Source organism: Polistes fuscatus, unplaced genomic scaffold (genome assembly GCF_010416935.1).
Source record: "Polistes fuscatus isolate 324 unplaced genomic scaffold, CU_Pfus_HIC Scaffold6, whole genome shotgun sequence".
NCBI classification, from domain to species: Eukaryota; Metazoa; Arthropoda; class Insecta; order Hymenoptera; family Vespidae; genus Polistes; species Polistes fuscatus.
The window spans coordinates 6,748,118-6,767,197 of NW_025113140.1; the positions used below are offsets into that span (position 1 = coordinate 6,748,118).

General features: G+C 44.5%; 1 protein-coding gene across 1 annotated transcript in view; it reads right to left on the bottom strand.

Moving 5' to 3' along the window:
- The window catches only part of LOC122523298 (titin homolog), a 37,314-nt gene that overhangs the window by 11,551 nt on the left and 6,683 nt on the right, over window positions 1–19,080 (bottom strand). Inside the window, exons 13-25 of the mRNA XM_043644970.1 lie at window positions 5,277–19,054; window positions 4,842–5,196; window positions 4,521–4,769; window positions 4,287–4,442; window positions 3,898–4,227; window positions 3,632–3,804; window positions 3,468–3,564; window positions 1,629–1,792; window positions 1,333–1,554; window positions 991–1,244; window positions 760–923; window positions 399–669; window positions 64–324 (exon numbers count right to left, since the gene is read on the bottom strand). Of these exons, the coding sequence (XP_043500905.1) occupies window positions 64–324; window positions 399–669; window positions 760–923; window positions 991–1,244; window positions 1,333–1,554; window positions 1,629–1,792; window positions 3,468–3,564; window positions 3,632–3,804; window positions 3,898–4,227; window positions 4,287–4,442; window positions 4,521–4,769; window positions 4,842–5,196; window positions 5,277–19,054 (16,474 nt within the window). The remainder of the gene's footprint in view (window positions 1–63; window positions 325–398; window positions 670–759; window positions 924–990; window positions 1,245–1,332; window positions 1,555–1,628; window positions 1,793–3,467; window positions 3,565–3,631; window positions 3,805–3,897; window positions 4,228–4,286; window positions 4,443–4,520; window positions 4,770–4,841; window positions 5,197–5,276; window positions 19,055–19,080) is intronic.

Sequence of the window (19,080 nt, forward strand, 5' to 3'; positions counted from 1 at the left end):
AGAGAGGGATAGTAGGTTTTCTCCTATAATAAGAATAAGCATTGTTTTTGTCGATATACGCACGGCACATCGGGAGAAGCTATCGTCACCGTTGGCAATCCTTCGGAAAGAGATTGCACCTGCTCGTCGTTTGGTTCATCGGATTCGACGATAACGTTGACCCGCGTGGATGTCTCGGCGCGGCCAACTTCATTGATCGCGGTACAACTGTAAACACCGGCATCCCTGCTGCTAACTTTTGCCAAAGATAATTCGACGGTACCGTCGTGGCTTAAAGTCATGATAATTCTTCTGCTAGGTCGTAGACGCAACCCGTCGCGATGCCTGATCAAATCGAAACAACGATATTATATAATGGAAAGAACAAATATAAAAATGGTAGATGTTTGTTAGCTCACCATACTACGCCCACGCTAGGATAAGCCTCGATCTGAGCCGACATTCGTAATTCGTCGTTTAATCTTACGGTGTAAGCTGCATCCAAGCCGTAGAGAAATTCTGGAGCAACGTAAGCGCGAATTCCTTTATCGACTACGAGGACGGATCGGCAAGACACCGAGCCATGGATATTTTTGGCCGTTACCATGTAACATCCGGAGTCTTCGAGCGTCGAATGAATTATCTCCAAAGTGTGAAAGTTCGACTCGTCGTCCCAAAAGACGTGACGTTCTGAGAAAAAGAAGAAATCGAGATATACGTAGCTATCGATTATAAATATTAATCGTCGTTTCGCGTCTTTGGCAATGCTCTTTAACTTACCGTCTTGAGGAATTTCCAGCCCATTTTTCAACCAAATTATCTCGGGAGCAGGATAACCCATAATTTGACACGTTAAACGTACCGGATAAGTTACTTGAACCCGTCTATCTCGTAATCTCATGGCGAACTGCGGCGGCCTTTCTTCTCGTTCGTCTCCCAAAATTCTAATATTAGAAAAATCGTCGCGCTTTAAAATTGCTTTCAAATAAAACGAATATCTATGAACAATACCTAGATCTAAGTTTTTTATCCGCTTCGATAATCTTCGGATCGGTGACTACGAGCACTCTAGCGAAAGACGACACTTTACCAATTTTATTCGATGCCTCGCAAACGTATCTACCGGAATCATCTTCTTTTATATTTTCTATCGTAAGGGAGCACCTTAAACCTCTCCTACCGATGGAATATCTCGAGTCGTTGTTAGGATCGATCTCGGTTGTTTCGCGATACCATTTGATATTTATATTGGAATCGCCGCGAATCTAAAATCCATACAAATTCAAATTGAATATCAAACGAAGAAGAAATGTATAATAGTTACGTGATATTTGTCTCGCGGGAAAGTCTCACTTCGCATTCCAATTTGATCGTCGCGTCTTGAAGAGCCTTCAGCTGACCGGGGAGAATTTTCGTGAATTCTGGAAGATCGAGGAGTTCGGTGACCGTGACGGAACTAGACATCGTAACGGATTCGCCCCATCCATATCGATTTCGCGGCGTCACGCGAAATTTGTATTCTCCACCTGGGCGAAGATTGAACGCGTCGAAGGCGTTGATCGGCGTGATGCCCAGCTGGGATATGCAAACGGAGCAAAGAATAAAGCAACGCATAGTTAACATAACTATTGAAAATGATCGCGTTATACCTCGGCCCAACGAGCACCGCCTTCTCCACCCATCAACCATGCGTCCACCTTGTAGGCGATCACCGGAGCTGGCCCTTTCCTTTCCGCCTTGGCCCAACTCAAGGACAACCAATTTCTTCCTCCATCGACGACTATTGGCTCGCTGCCGATTGGTCCAGGAACATCTGCCGTACAAATATTTCTAAATCGTCGTGGCGCTTTTTTGAAAAGTACCCTCTCTATACTACCTCGATGTCCGAATAAATATTCTATGAAATCGCTGATCAAACTATCCTCGTTGGCCAAAGATCGTTTCAAACGAGAACTCGGTAATTCGAGGTCATCGTTCGAAACGATTTTTTTATCCTGATTCTTCATTCTTCCGAATTTTCACATTTCTACGTTTAACGACGAAGTAAAGTTCGTTTTCCGTTACGATTGATTTGTGTTTTTCGTTAAAAAAGTAGAACAGAGACGAGACGGTTCGCGCGAGTCTCGATGCCGACTGAATTTCAAATTTCTGGCAATGAGAGAAGTAGGAAGGGGTTAGGAAATGGGTAAGGGAGGCAAACGAAAATAACCTAACGGGAAGTGTTCCTCAAATTGCATACGTAGGTGGTAATATCAGTTTTATATTTCTCATTGCTCGAACCATTTTGCTAAATTCTCCAAGTTCTTCCGAAAGGTATTTATCATTTGTATCCTAATGTCTCTTTATCCTTACGAATTTAGACAGAATTTGAGTAATGAAATCGTTTATGTAAATTATTTAGTCGGTAATAGCTCACATTTATTTGTAACTATAGATAACCAGGATGTAGAAAATCTATGCGCTGATCGTGGTTACTTAATCGTTGGCGTTTGTTACTCGAAGCTTATGCATCTTCTCAAACAAGAGGTATGTACCTTCGACGATTTGTTTTCCGCTAAATCTATCAAGCTTGCGATAATAATTAAATTTATAAAACGTCATCTCTCTGGTAAGCATTTGAATTTGTATTAAAGATCGAACTGTGCCATAAATGGACCGCAAAGGTTCCGACTTTGCGATCCAAAATTCTGAAGCCATTCCAACTTCCTATGTAAGTCATTTTGTTCGTCCTTCGTGATAAATCAGTCACGCTATGTTATTTATTGTTACTACATATACGTATGTATATATTTATGATATTTAATACTTTGTAGACAGTCGAGGATTTGGTCAAGGAACCGCCGTTATACCTGGCATCGATTCAAGGGTCGTGCAAAAATGATGACAGACGCGACTACTTTTGTATTAAACAGCTTTTCTCACGTTTTAATGAAATTGCTTGCAAGTATATTATTCGGACTGCTTCCCTAATGCATAATGAATAATTTCGAAGATAGATATCTTTTTTCGTAGATACCCAATAATGGTATTATAGCGAAGAATGATTTTCGCGCCTATTTTCGAGAAACTATCAAAATAGTGGCATTTAATGGTGCATTTAATCCACCTCCGTAATGTGCTTTCTTTTTTTCAGATATAACACCTAGCAGATATATACCTAGCACGTAGATGGATACTTATAAGAAGTTTAAAGACTGTAGTACAATGCGTTGGCTTTATAAGCAGTCAACCTAAATATCGACGTCATTTTGCAAAACACTTTAGCCCAGGGACTACTTGGAATAAAGCCAAACGATTTTGGGGCCAAGTGTACTCGCTGTAATCCTTGTCCCTGTGTGTCGTATGTCGCTACTCTAATTATAATTACTTCATTATTCATTTGTACGATCATTCTTACCGTTGCTCGTCTTGTCTTTTTTCTCGCGTTAATTACGTAATAAAATAATATTATATTTTACAGAGACGCGCGCGTCTCGGATCGAACTTACCTTTTATGTAAGACAATTCATCCTCGTTTTGTATACTTCCCGCATCAGAGCGATTCCAATCGGGCAACGGTGTTAGCGATCTCGCTCTTTGCTTAATCTAATCATTACAAATATTATTTTTTCTTATCGTTCCAGTCGACTACAATCGCATAGGATTTACTCACCCAGATCGAGAAGAAACTTCTATCGCATCCGTAGCGATTCTTCACCAAAATACAATAAGTGCCTTCGTCGGTTTGCACCGCTCTTTTCAAAGTCAATCTGACGTAGTCATCGATAACTTCTTTGTACGATCTCGGACCATCCGTAATATCTTTCAAACCTTTCATCCATGTTACTAAGGAAGATCATTTTGCTTATCGTTAGCAAGACGAAATCGAAAAAGTCCTTCTCCGTTATGTCTAATTTGATTTAGAATTATCGTCGTTACCTCGAGGTTTCGGAACACCGGTGACTCTAAAAGATACACTGACGTCTTCCCCGATAGCCACCGCAATGGACTTTTCCGATGGTCTGGAAACGAACATTGCCGGTTTTCCTCCGTCGATCGCGCTGGGAGATATTATTTCGATCGTAGCAGCCGTGTCGACGTATCCGTAAGCGTTCACTGCCCTGCAAATGTAGGTACCTCTTTCCGATTCCGTTGCTTCCGGTACGATAAGAGTATGAATGCCAGATTCGATGAAAGTCTTCGCTTTCGACATGGAAATTGGCTCTTTTCGTTCCCCGTGCAACCATCTCACTTCCGGCGCTGGCATTCCTATCCAACGGAGATCTCAAATGAGAATTCTACCCACTATGTTCCTATTTCGAATATACCTTTGACTTCGACTTGAAGAGCAATGGTACCACCGGTAGGTACGCTGTGATCGCTCAGAAGACTCGAAAAGCGAGGTCTCCTGGACGCTTCGATACTCGTCTCGTCCTCCATGAATCGATTATGTCTACCTCTACGAGTAGACGTTTGATCTCGTCCTTCAATCAATTATTTTTACGTTATTTTTCAATCCGCCAACGTGGATCGGGAAGGATTTAAAAAATTGCTATGCTAACCTTCGAAGTGTACGATGTGCGATATTTCGCTGGATTGTATTTCATTGCTCGCTCTGCAAATGTAACGTCCACTGTCCGAAGCATTGGGATCGGATATTTCCAATCGATAAATGTCGTCGTCTAAATACTTTTGAGTATATCTCGCACCGTCGAGAACTTTTCCATCTTTCGACCAGGTAACCGTAGGACTCGGATATCCGCGAACTCGACATTCTAATACCAATTCGTGATCGGAATATCGATACGTATCTGAAACGAATTATAATACGCGTGGTGGGTAGGAGGCGTGGCTTGGGTGGGGAAAGCAATCTTTGGACCTACCTTTAATGGATTTGGTAAACATCGGTGGCGATAACGGTTGTACAAAGTCTCTGTAGACTTTCAAAGTTGACTCGGTAGACGAGGATCCGTGAATATTTTCCGCGACGCAGGTATACACTCCGGAGTCCTCGACGAGAGCTTCCTTTAATTCGAAATAAGCCATGCCATTGTCGAATTTAATTAGATGCTTATTCGACGAGGGCGATAACTCTCGACCATCCTTTTTCCAATAAACGCGCGGTTCGGGATGTCCCAACACGGTGCACGTTAATCTCGTTCTCATACCTTCGCCTACCGTTCTGTTGGTAAGTCGCGTACAGAACGATGGTTTCTTTCCTTTATCGTGCACGATACTCTGCATATTCCAAAATCTATCATTTCTACCTATACGGATATTAATTAGCCAATTAAGTAAATATGCGAAAAATATATTACCTCTAAAGTACTCGAATCAAGATCGTCGTCGTACTCGACGTAAGAAGGGATCTTGATTCTAGCGCATCTAGGAGGCTTACTCGCCGAGCTGTAAGAAAGGTTACTATCGGTATCGCCCGCGTGATACTCGTCGTATTTTAACAAGCTGATCGACCTTGCTCTGTTAATGCGTTCTTCTCTTCGTCTTCTCGTACCATAATAAGAACCAACGTCGTACAGAGATCTGTTTAACGAGCTCTCGTGTAATTTGTAATCCATGTAATCGTCGATGCTCCTTTTTCCAGAGGAAGCGAGAGATTCTCTCCAACTGTGCGATCTGGACGCGTCCGAAAGCGTCGATTCTAATTGGAAATCGGAATCGAAACGCGGAGATCTGCTACTCCTACTTAATTCCTCGTCTACGCTTCGTCTATTGAAAAATCTATCGGATTCGTTCTCTCTCAGTCTCGACCACGTATCGTCCCTCGCTCTTTCTCGTCGTCTCTTATTTATCAACGACAATTCCTCCTCGCGTCTCCGTCTCAACCTATCCTCCTCTTCCTTCAGCAATCTCGCGCTTTCTTCGCGTCTAGCTTTTCTCTCATTTTCTCTTATATTCATTCTTTCTTCTTCTTTCCTCTTCATCCTTTCGAGATCCTCTTTTCTCTGGCGTTCCTCGGCTCTCTTACGTTCCAACCGTTCCATCTCTTGTTTCTTTGATTTTTCTTCTCTATCTTTTCTGCCTTGCTCCATTTCTTCTTTTCTTTTCCTACGTTCCTCCTCGATTCTCGATCTTTCGGCTGCTTCCTTTTCCAACATCGCTTCCTCTTCCTCTCTCCTACGTTCTTTCCGTTTACGTCTTCTCTCTTCGTCCAGTCTTCTCTCCTCTTCCTCCTCTCGTCTCATTCTTTCTTCTTCCTCTTTCATTCGTTGCTGCCTTCTTTTTCGTTCCTCGCTAAACTTTATCTTCCCCGCATCTTCTATTTCTCCTTCGGTTCGCTTAGATTCCATTTCACCTTCCGCCTCGTCTTTTACTTTAACCGATACAGCCGGTTCATCGCGCTTTTTGAGACCAGAAACGTCATCGTCCTTTACAGCTTTCTCCCCTTCTTCTTTGAACTCTTCTTTCTCTTTAGCATCCTCGACCGAAACTTGCATTTTCTCATCTTCCCTCTTAGGTTTACCTTCTCCCTCCTCGCGTTTCGGCTTCTCAGTTTCGTCTTTTACTTTACCTTCATCTTTTTCGCGTTCCAGTTTCTCAGCATCATTCTTCTTTTTACGATCTTCCTCCTCGCGTTTCAGTTTCTCAGCTTCTTCTTGTTTTTTACGTTCCTCTTCGCGTTTTAACTTCTCACTTTCCTCCCTTAGTTTACGTTCCTCTTCCTCCCGTTTCAGTCTCTCAGCTTCCTCTTGTTTCTTGCGTTCTTCCTCTTCGCGTTTCAACTTTTCACTTTCCTCCTTTAGTTTACGTTCCTCTTCCTCCCGTTTCAGTCTCTCAGATTCCTCTTGTTTCTTGCGTTCTTCCTCTTCGCGTTTCAACTTTTCGCTTTCCTCCTTTAGTTTACGTTCTTCTTCTTCCAGTTTTATTCTCTCAGATTCCTCTTGTTTCCTGCGTTCTTCCTCTTCGCGTTTTAACTTTTCGCTTTCCTCCTTTCGTTTACGTTCTTCTTCCTCCCGTTTCAGTCTCTCAGATTCCTCTTGTTTCCTGCGTTCTTCCTCTTCGCATTTAAGTCGTTCAGCTTCTTCTTGTTTCTTATGCTCTTCTTCTTCGCGTTTCAACTTCTCAATTTCCTCTTTTAGTTTAAGTTCCTCTTCCTCGCGCTTAAGTTTCTTAGCTTCTTCTTTTTTACGTTCATCCTCTTCCCGCTTTAATCTTTCAGCTTCTTCTCGTTTCTTACGCTCTTCTTCTTCGCATTTAAGTCGTTCAGCTTCCTCTTGTTTCTTACGTTCTTCTTCTTCGCGTTTCAATTTTTCATTTTCCTCCTTTAGTTTACGTTCCTCTTCTTCTCGTTTCAGTTTCTCAGTTTCCTCTTGCTTCCCGCGTTCTTCCTCTTCGCGTTTTAACTTTTCACTTTCCTCCTTTAGTTTACGTTCCTCTTCCTCTCGTTTCAGTCTCTCAGCTTCCTCTTGTTTCTTGCGTTCTTCCTCTTCGCGTTTCAACTTTTCGCTTTCCTCCTTTAGTTTACGTTCCTCTTCCTCTCGTTTCAGTCTCTCAGCTTCCTCTTGTTTCTTGCGTTCTTCCTCTTCGCGTTTCAACTTTTCGCTTTCCTCCTTTAGTTTACGTTCCTCTTCTTCCAGTTTCAATCTCTCAGATTCCTCTTGTTTCCTGCGTTCTTCCTCTTCGCGTTTCAACTTTTCGCTTTTCTCCTTTTGTTTACGTTCCTCTTCCTCCCGTTTCAGTCTCTCAGATTCCTCTTGTTTCTTGCGTTCTTCCTCTTCGCGTTTCAACTTTTCGTTTTCCTCTTTTAGTTTACGTTCTTCTTCTTCCAGTTTCAGTTTCTCAGCTTCCTCTTGCTTTTTACGTTCTTCTTCTTGGCGTTGAAGTCGTTCAGCTTCCTCCTTTAATATTCTCTCTTTCTCCTCTCGTTTCAATTTCTCAGCTTCCTCTTGTTTTTTACGTTCTTCTTCTTCCCGTTTCAATTTCTCATTTTCCTCTTTGAGTTTACGTTCCTCTTCCTCGCGTTTCAATTTCTCAGCTTCTAATTTTTCACGTTCCGCTTCCTCCTGCTTAAGTTTCTCAGCTTCCTCTTGCTTTCTACGCTCCTCTTCTTCGCGTTTCAGTCGGTCAGCTTCCTCCGCACGTTTACGTTCTTCCTCTTCCTGTTTTAGTTTGTCAGCTTCTTCTTGCTTTCTACGTTCTTCTTCTTCGCGTTTCAGTCGTTCAGCTTCCTCCACACGTTTACGTTCTTCCTCCTCGTGTTTTAGTTTGTCAGCTTCTTCTTGCTTTCTCCGTTCTTCTTCTTCGCGTTTCAGTCGTTCAGCTTCTTCCGCGCGTTTTCGTTCTTCTTCCTCCTGTTTCAGTTTCTCTGCTTCTTCTTGCTTTCTACGTTCTTCTTCTTCGCGTTTCAGTCGTTCAGTTTCTTCCGCACGTTTTCGTTCTTCTTCCTCCTGTTTCAGTTTCTCTGCTTCTTCTTGCTTTCTGCGTTCTTCTTCCTCCTGTTTCAGTTTCTCTGCTTCTTCTTGCTTTCTACGTTCTTCTTCGCGTTTCAGTCGTTCAGCTTCTTCCACATGTTTTCGTTCTTCTTCCTCCTGTTTCAGTTTCTCTGCTTCTTCTTGCTTTCTGCGTTCTTCTTCGCGTTTAAGTCGTTCACCTTCCTCTTGTTTTTTACGTTCTTCCTCTTCGCGTATCAACTTTTCATTTTCCTCCTTTAGCTTACGTTCCTCTTCTTCCCGTTTAAGTTTCTCAGCTTCTTCTTGCTTTTTACGATCTGCCTCCTCGCGTTTTAATTTATCAGTTTCCTCTTGCTTTTTACGTTCTTCTTCTTCGCGTTTCGATCTTTCATCCTCCTTTTGTTTAAGCTGCGAATCTTTAGCTTCCTCTATTTTGGGCTGTACCTCTTCTTTTTCTTTCCGTTGAATTTCATTATCTTTTAATTCCGTTCGATCCTTTTCTTCATACGTATCTACTCGTACATCGGTCGTCCATAAAAGTTGACCGAATAATAATTTATCGCGTAGATCGTTTAGATTATTTAGTAAATCGCCAAGAGGTTTTTCTAATATCTGCAAATGATCGCTCGTCACATCTTCTTCTTTCGTTGCTTTAATGGTTGTAACGGTAGCATCCAAATCGCTCAAGCATGGAGATAAAAGTTGAAGTATTCCAATGGTTTGCTTCTCGTCGATGTCCGTGGATCGCGTATCCGATTTAGAAGAATTTTGCTGTTCGATGACAGCAACGGATTCGTGAATCTTATTAAGAGATTCCAACATGAATCCTTTTTCGATCGTTCCTTCTTCTTGAATTTTGACTATACATTTTTTCAAATCTTGAACAGACGCGTTGAACATTTTTAATTCTTTGCATTCGATACATTTGTCAATATTTGCTCGTCCAATTCGATCCTGTATCTTATTTTCTACACTCTGAACGGATTCGTTAATGCCGACAATAAGATCTATTAATTTGATCGATAGTCTCGTCATTTCTATAGATGGTAACGTATGCCGAGTCACCGTTGATATCGTTTCTAAAACTGCCTGAAGATTTTTCAATGGTTTTTCCAATTTTTGAAGATACTTGGTCGAGGAATCCTCCACCTTTAAAATCGACTCTTTTAATTCCATTAACGGCAATCTCAAGACACTTATCACGCTTTTATCTACTTCCGCGCCATAAAATGGCTCGACGAGTGGCTTGTCGACCGCTTGTTCCTCCAGTATAGAAATACATCTCTCTACGTTGGAAAGAGACTCGACGATGACGTCGATGTTGGCTTCCTCTTCGGATTTCTTTAAATCGGATTTGTCTCGCAAAAGAGAAAAGCTAGCGGAAACAGCTTTGAGCGGTTCCACGAGCATCTCCAAAGCTTGATATTCGATCCTGCGTTCGAGAGCCATTTCTTTCGGCAGGATCTCCTCTCCGACGTTCGCTATCGCGGCTACGATACCTTCGACCGGTTGTATCAACTTGTCGACGGCAATCCGGTCTTGCGGGCCAATTCGACTTTGTTCGTCTTCTCGAATAGCGCTAACGCATTCGCAAATTTGAGCTATCGACTTTTCGATTTCGTGCAACGGCGCGACCGCCACGCATTCCGCCGTCGACCAATCGGGTCTGGATAACAAATCTTGCGACAAAGACTCGACATCCGGAGATATGACGCGTTCCTCCAACACTACGATGCTCCTCTGAAGATCGAGCAAGGGTTCGGCCAGGACGCTCAAAAACGTCAACTCGTTTTCGGCGGGACGTTCTTCCTGCAAACTTTCGACGAGCATTCGATCCTGAATGACGGCGATCGAGCGGCAAACTTCTTCGAGCGGCTGGATCAGAGGATCTATCGACATCGCCGCGCCCCCGTCTACCCCGAACGCCTTTTCTCTCGTCGATTCGATGGCCATTTTCTCTTCGATGATCGTCGCGGCGACGTTTCTCAACTCCAACAATGGTTTCGCGATGGCCTTCTTCGTCGAGGAACCGTCCTCGTCCCGCGACGCGAAAGGACACGTGCTCTCGGTGGTTCTTCGTTCCTCGACGACCAGTGCCAGGAATTCTCGCAATTCGTCGAGCGGCTTGGCGAGAGTCCTCAGGATCGTGCCTTCCTCCTCGGAAAAGGGGGACGCCGCTTCGGTGGGACTCTCGAGGGTCCCTTGCTCGACTATCATCGCTCTCGTCACCTTCACCGGAGGTTCCTCCTCGGCGATTTCCGCCCAAGTCTTGAGCGAGGACGCGCCGCCTTCGGACATCGTGTCGGGCGCCGGCTCGAAGATCGCTTCTTCGTTGAATCGCGATATGGCGATTCTTTCCGCCAAGTCGTAGATAGACTTGGCAAAGGTCTCCAAGGCATTCGCGTTTTCCGTCTCCGACAATTCCTCCAAATTCCCTTCGGGAGCGGTCGCGGCCACCTTCTGGACGGCTGCTATCGATGCCCTTAATTCGACCAACGGCTCGGCTATCGTTTCCGCGAAGGACAGATCTTCCCTGCTCCTGGACATACTTTCCGCTCCTCCTTCCAACGTTACTTGCTCTTCTATCGTCGCCAAAGTCTTATCCATTTGTTCGAGTACCGGGAAAAGGGACAACCTTTCCGCGCCTTCTTCCGCGCTTTCCGGAATATTTTCGCTTTCCTGCGCGACCGCGTGTTCTCCTTGCATAACGGCGACAAATATCTTCTCCAATCGTTGCAACGGTTCCACCAAAGTATTTAGCAATCTCGTCGACGTCCTCTCTTCCGGCACTTTCAATTCCTCCGCTTCGTGAACTTTCGTTTGTTCGATCGTTGCTATCGACTCTTGTAAAAGACGAACCGGGGAGATAATATCCTCGAGTATCGCTACGTTTTCTTTTACCGGAGTTACTTTACTAAGGGCATTTACGATGGTAGGTTCTAGAAAGATCGCCGTACAACATTTCTTAACTTCTTCGACAGTTTTTGCCATATCTCGCAAAGCCGTGATCGGGATACTTTCCATGTCCGAAAGATTTTCCTCGAGATCAGCGACGGTCATCGATTCGCGAACGATCGCTAGGGACGTTTTCAGATCCTCCAGAGATTCGGTGGCCTTCCTCATTAACGACAGACTTTCGGTATCTTCCATCGAGGATAATTTCTCTTGACCGATCATAAGATATTCTTCGGTACCTTGCACGAACGTTTTCAACTCTTCTAAAGTGGGCCCTATGGATTCTTTAAACGGAGGACCGTCCGACCGTTCGTCGAGGACGGACGAAAATGTAGTTTCCAATGATTCCAACGGTTCGATCCATTTGGTCAAAGCGAACGCGAGTCCGGTCTCTTCTAAAGTACCCGTCTTTTCGATTTCTCGCTTTGCCAAATCCGCGACCGTTTCTCGCAATTCTTTGATCGAAGACGTTGCTTTTTCGATAACTTTGCTTTCCTCGATCTCTTTTCGCGGCTTTGATTCGAGTCGATTCGGTACTTCTCGTAACTCGGCACTTTGCGGAGAAGTCGACGATACCGAGCCGATTTCGGTTTCCACGAGTCGTTGGAACGACGCGGTCGAACGTTGCAATTTTTCTAAAGACGAGGTTACTTCTTGCGCAAAGGTAGCTTCGCACGCTATTTGCTCTTCGATCGTGGCTATTGATTTTTGCAATTCCTCTAAAACTGGCGTGACGTTTGCTCCTCGCAAAGTAGCTTGTTTCAATTCTCCCACGCTTTCGTCTTGCGCAATTACGGTTTCGACTCGTTCGTTGGCTAGGAAACGCAGCGATTTTTCCACTTCCTCCAAAGAACGAATCACCGTTCTCTCTTGTTCTTCTTGTCCTACTTGAGGAAAAGATTCTCGTAATTCCTTAATCGGAACGATGATATCCTCGATCAATTGAACGTACGAACTTTGAACGGAGGTAGAAAGAGGTTCTTCTACAACGGTGGCGCATCGTTCCCTCGCGTCTTCGGTTTCGGCAAGCACCACCGATTCTTGCACCCCCGATTCTTGCACCCCCGACTCTTGCACCACAGCGGCCGTCGATACTTTTGTCTCGTAGATCGGCGGGCGATCGTCTCGAACATTTTCTACGGTTTCCGTAGAGTCCTCGGGTATAATTTTGTCCGGTTGTTGCGGGGCATGGACGAGCGTTGCCGATTTCGCGTAATCGATAGCGCTAACGGTTTCCCTAAGATTGCAAATGACATTAACTAGATTCTCCACCGTCATCGATAATTTGTTCTTTTCCTCCGTCGATAGTCTCGACACTCCTTCGACTTGAAGTACAGCGGAAAATGATTTCTCTATCGACTCTAGAGGATTCGTAAGATTCTTTAGAGCGATAAGCGATTTTTCTTTGAGCTCGGGTACGAGATGTTCTTGCGTCAGAAGAAGAATACTAGCCGTGGCTCGTTCCATGGTATCCACGGAATTGATTATGTTTGAAAATAGATCTTTCGAGTTGGAGTATGCGGAAAAGGCGGGCGTACAGCGTATGGAAACGCTCGTCGCTCGTAAATCGTTTAGTATCTGTATCAAAGCCGTTAGTTCTCGTATTTTTCTATGTTCTTCTTCGGATTTAACGGCCAGCGGTTCCTTCTTAGCGGAATTTATGAATTCGGTTAAATCTTTCATAGGCGTTTCCAACGTTCTCAGGGTCGAGACTATTCGTTTAAGTATCTCGGTATTTTTATCGACTCGCGTACTCTCCCCTTTCGATTCGAGGAATTCCGTTTCTTCGCTTTTAACGTCTTTTTCCGCTAAAGATTGTGGCTCGCTCGCATTCGAAGAAATTGATTCTACCGTCGGTACCGCCGCCGCTGCTGCTGCTGCTGCTGCTGTTTCTCGACTCTTTTCCAAATCTGCTCGTAACATTTCTTCGACGACCATTACGTTTCCTACTTCCTCTTTAGATACTTCAATGATTTCGGTTACCTGCGTTGCACTCGATTTCGACTCTTTGTTTTCCAAATCTCCTATACTTTCGGAAGAAATTTGCTCGACGATTTGTTCCTCCTCTCGTTCGACTATATTTTCAACTTTCCGTTCTTCCAATTTCGTTTCAACATTTCCATCTTTTATTTCCTCTTTCGTCGCTCCATCGTGTACTTTTTCTCGCAAAGCTACCGTTTCCAACTTTTCATCCGTCCGTTCTACGAATTTCAATTTCGCTCCCGACTCGTCGCTCTCTCGAATATTTTCATCGACTTTAGTCGGCACTTTTGTTTCCTCCACTCGTTCGTCTGGCAAATCCGTGGTCTTAGGTTTATCTTCGATTACGTTGCTTTCTTCCATCATTGAACCAAGGCCTTCGGATTTCTCCGGCTGATCTTCCATTCGTGCTTTCTCTTCGCGCGATATTCTTTCATCTTTTTCGGTCGACTTTTCAAGCGAGGCCTCTTCTTTAATTTCGATCTTTTCTCCCAGAGAAGAAAAGGCCGTTTCCTCGCGTTGTTCATCTTTCGATTCCTCTTTCCGTTCCGTCTCTTTGGTATCAACGATCGTCTTGGTTTGTCTTTCAGCGGTCTTGATCATATCCTGAATGCTCGTTATGGAAATTTTAACACCCTCTAATACCTCCAAAGCAGCGGAGAACGTTTCTATGATGGAGGATCCTTCCGACGCCCCCTCGCTAATCAAACCTGCTCGATAAGAAGACATGGAATATACTAGATCGGCGATCGAGTCGGCCAAATTTTCGAGCAATCCCAAGGAAACGTTCGTAAATGGTGCCGTTGCATCAACTTCCATACTTTCCTTCAGAGCACCGAGGGCCGATTGTAGTTGATTGGTCGGATATAAGAATCCTTCGACGATCGCTTCCGCGTCGATGAACTCATCGGAAGTTGGACAAAATTGCGATTGAGACAAGGATATTTGTTTCTTAAGAGGTTCCAACGATTTCCAAATACTTTCCTCGCCGGATAATTCCGTTCCCTTTTCCAAAGCGTCGATCGTTTCTCCCAATCGGCTCAAAGATTTCATGAAATAATCCTGAAAATGCAATCTCATGGTACTCGGTTTCGGAGAGTAATCTACTTTTTCGATTTGCTGGCGAACGGACAAAATGGCATCGTTCAAGAGTATCAAGGATTCCTCGAAAAAGCTCCCATCCTCGACGGTCGCTATTTTGTCGAGAATGTCGCAGATCTTGAGTCGAAGATCTTCGACGGAATTGAAAATGACGTTTCTCCTTTCATCGAGTAACGCTACTTCTGGAACTAAACTTTGACGACTCCTTTGTACGACCGAAAGACAATTGAGAAACTTTACCAACGGTTCGGTCATGTTTCTCAGCTCCTTTATTACTTCCTTGCGTTGATCGAGAATTTCGGTTTCCTGCGACGTTTTATTAACAGCTTTCAATAACATATCTATCGGCTTGACGAGAATTTTCGCCACGTCTTTTTCTATGGTATCTTCCGAGATGGCCTCCAAACCTCTCATTTGTTCCTGAATACTTTCCAGAGGCTTCGAAATGTCCCGAAGATATCCCAAAATTTCTTTTCTAGAACTCACTTCCTTCATCGCGATAGGTATCTTCGATTTGGCGTCATCCAATACTCGAAGAAGTCCCTTCAAAGTGTCCTTCGATCGATCTTTCTCGCATATTTCGAAACTCGGTCGTAGAATATATTTCTCCGTGTCTTCGAGAGATCGTTCGAGACGATTCAGAACCGAAAGCTCTGCTACGCCTAGTTCCTCGGTCAAACGAAGAGCTTCTTCTATCATGGTAAGAGGCTTCAGTAAGTTATTAAGAATCAAAAGCGGTTCGTCCTCCTTGCTCGCTCCTTTATCGTAATTGGAAATAGCTATTCGCGTGGCGGAGATCATTTTAGTAAATTCTTCGAGAGCAATGGTCAATTTTGTTTGAGGAATGGTCATTTCTCCCGTCATGGGTTGTTCCAAATCCTCGAGGATACTGGTGGCTTCCAATTGAACATTTTCCAGTATTTTAGATAACGAAAACATCATGTCTTTCTCGATTACATTTTCGCTAGTTACGGGCTCGCAAGTTTGTTCCTCGGGCACAACTCGAACCGGTTCTTCTACGATATCCATCGTAGCGGTCGATAGATTTTCTTCCAACGTCTCGACTACCTGTCGAAGTTCCTTTTTATAAAGCGCTTCTTTGATAGAAATGGGTATCCGATTCTCTATTTCTTCAACGATATCTAAAATCAAACGAAGAGTTTTTTCCTCGGCGTGGTCTTCCAAAACGCGCGCAATCGTTTGTAAAAGATATTTCATCGGTCGACTCAACGTTTCCAGAGCAACGAGATCTTCGGGCTCGTGGTACATGGAGATAGCGTTTTTCAAACGCATCAGAGGTTCCCGCAAATCTATCAGAGCTTCTATCAAGTCCTGATCGCTCGGGGGCTCCGAATAAGATGTCTCTATGGCTATTCTCGTAACGTCTCGTTTGAGTTCATCGACCGAGGAGCTCAGAGGCGACGCTTCCTCGTCTCTGAGACTATCTTGGTCGGAGGTGGTCGATAGCCAACTTCGTATAGGATCCAAAGAACGATTTATTCTATCGGCCAGTTGCTTCGACGACGCCTTTTCTTCTTGGCTTCCTATTAATTTATCCTTTTTCTTCGACGTTTCTTTGGCTATCAAAGTTGCATCTTTTTCTATTTCTTCCAACAGCTCTACGATGGGAATAAGTTCTTCCAAAGATTTGCCACCTTCCGCGACAGCCTCCATCAGCGTTTTCAATCTACCGATCGGTTCGATCAAATCGTTCAATATTTCTTCTTCTTCGATTCGATGTTCGTCGGTTAAGAGGGCTCGCTGCAAAATCTGTAAAGGCTTTCCCAACCGCGACGCTTCCCTCGCTATCTTTTCGTCGTCCTTTGGTTCTTCCAAGCTAGCGATTGCCACGGCGCAATTCGCGACGTTCTCCCGCAACATTTCTATCGGATTCTTCAACGACGACGAAGCCGCGATATTCTTTTGTTTTTCCAAAACCGACGTTAAAGAGAAATTAATGCTACCTAATTTTTCGTCCACGTTTAGATCTTGCAATTTAGCGTGGTACGCGGCCTTTGGTATTTTTTGTATATCTACTCGAACGTCTTCCAATATCTTCGAGACCGTTTTCATTTTCGTTTTCATCGATTTGGCAACGCTCGACGAGGAGGCTGTAATCAAAACCATAGACATCAGGTCTTGCAAATTTCCGATAGACGTTGACAAGGATTCCTTTATCGGGGCGAGTTCCTCCCGAGGAGACTTTTCGTCTTTCGTCGCCAGCATAACTCGAAGATCCAACAAAGGTTCCTCGACGTCCGTCAGACAACGAAAGATTTGCTTTTCGTTGGAAGACATCGCTGCGTGCGCCGCGTCGGATATGCATTGCCTCAGCTCTATCAAAGTCGAGGAAAATTCGTGCGCCATTGGGATTCGCGAGCGAGCGATACTGCCGTTCGCGGGTAACTCGACGTCTTCCAAATCCTGAATCGCCGCGCTCAAGGTTGCCTGAATTTCTATCAACGGATCGAGAAGTTTTTCCGGCACCGAGGATCGCGACTTTTCGCTTTCTCCAATTCTATCCTCCTCTCCGCGAAGAATATTTTCTATGTGCGAGCAAATGGAAATAATCGGTTGCACGGATAAACGATCTAACGAGTTCATAGCGATGGACAATCGAGTTATGGACGGAGCTAAAAGTTTCAATACCTTTGCGGAATCTTCGATAGTCGATACGTCCGTTACGGTGTCTCGAAGAACATTCAATCTTTCTTCCACGGAATAGAGCAACGTTTCCAAGGTGTTCGCTTCCTGTCCTCGCGCACTCAATCTATCGTAGGTCTCGTTCATTACCTCGAACACGGCTGCGAATCTAGGATCCAACGAACCGGATATCGTCTCGTAAATTTCGAGTGCCTCTCGTAGAGCCAAACGCGTATCTTCGAAGATGCGTTTGCTCTCTTCGACAAAATTGCTCTCCTTTTTCCAGTCGTCATTTTTTATATTCGCTTCTTTCTCTTCTTTCGCACGGTAATGGAGAATTTCCTCGAGGGTATCGTTTACGGACTCTTTCAAGGAATCGATTAATTTGCCGCGACGTTCCGTAAGAGGGTCACCCTTATTTTCGTAAGTTTCTAAAGCAGCTGTCAAAGTATCCAATTTGGCCCTCAATTCTCGAGTAGGCTGCAATAGTCGATCGGTTAGAAGGGAAATCGCGTCGTTGCTGGAACTTGTCGGTTCGAGGGACTCGGTTCGATTCAACGCTCTTACGGTTTCTTCGATGGATTTTGACAAGGACTCTACGAGCACCGTATCGACCGTTTCTATCGTACCCGTCGCTGGATTTATCGAAACATCTTGCAAAAATGAGTTCAACGTGTCGATAACTTTATCCAAATGGGAAAACAATCGGACGGGTTCCGTTTCTTCGACGAAAAGATTCTTCAAACTTTCGTCGAAACGCGAAACGACTCGACGCATTCGAAGAAAGGACACCGGTTTTTCTCCTTTCGCTTGGCCGGTCAGCTCTTGTTCGATTCTCGTCAGTCCCATTAGAATCTCGTCGACCGGATCCGTCAAGGACTCTAGAATAGCGATTACGTCGGTTCTCTGTGCTCGAAAACTTCGTTGTCGATCTATCAATTCGATTCCTCGAAGAAGTTCTTCGGTAGGACCCCCGATAGATTCCAGCAGAGATATTCTTATAGCTTGACCGAGAGACCTATCACCCGCATTCTTCAAAGCCTTGGCTTCTACCGAAGATACTTCCTCGCAAAGCGTCTGAATCGGTTTGACGATCGACTCCAAAACGAAATCTCTCGATCGGTCTTCGCTTTCGAGCTCTAAAAATCTATCGTATCGATCTATGTCTACCAAGGAGTCGCGAATCGCGACTACCGGTTCCGTCAACCTTTCTATTTTATTTAATATCCGTTCTTTATTATTCCTCGACAAGGACTTGTCGTCGAACGTTTTGTCATCGTCGACGCGTGCATCGATCGATTCGATGCGCTGACAAAATTCACCCTCTTTCTTCTTCTTCTTCTTCGTCTTCTTGCCGTTGCTTTTCTTGGCATCGAGATCGGTTGGAATCGACGACGTAGATTCCTCCGAACTACTTTTTTCTTTCTTTTGTTTTCTCTTTCGCGAATTGGTTCTGAGACTTGGATCTAGCAGTTCTTCGACGTTGGAAGCAACGCTTTGCATATTTTTATCGTCGTTCGTTAATTTGTTTTGCTTTTCCGACATGGAAAATCGCGCGGAAGACAACGCATCCGCGAAAGTAATAGATTCGCTGTCGTCGTCCATTCTTTCGGAGGAAAGCGGAGAGATCGGTCGATCGTCGTCTTTCCGCGCGCTGTGAAAACTCTCCGATTCGAATTTGAGACTTTTCTCGTCGCTCTTCGAGGAGGAACGACTCGTAGATTTTTTCCGCGGTGGCCTCGTCGGCGGTTTCTCCTCGCCTTCCCAGCTGTATTTGGGCGACCTCTTCAACGACAAGGATTCCTCTTCGGGGGAAGAGAAGACCCGAGTCTGATCGTCCATGATCGAGACGTCCTCGAAATCCGCTTCCGTCCGTAGATCGTCCCCGTCCTCGGCGCTGACGAAATAATCCGGCGAAACGTCGATCACGACAGCCTCCATTAAAAGGTTTCCGGAAGTCGAGCTCTCCTTAACGAACCTCATCGGTGGCAATTCGATCACGTTGTGCTCTAAAAATTAGCCTAATGTTTTACAT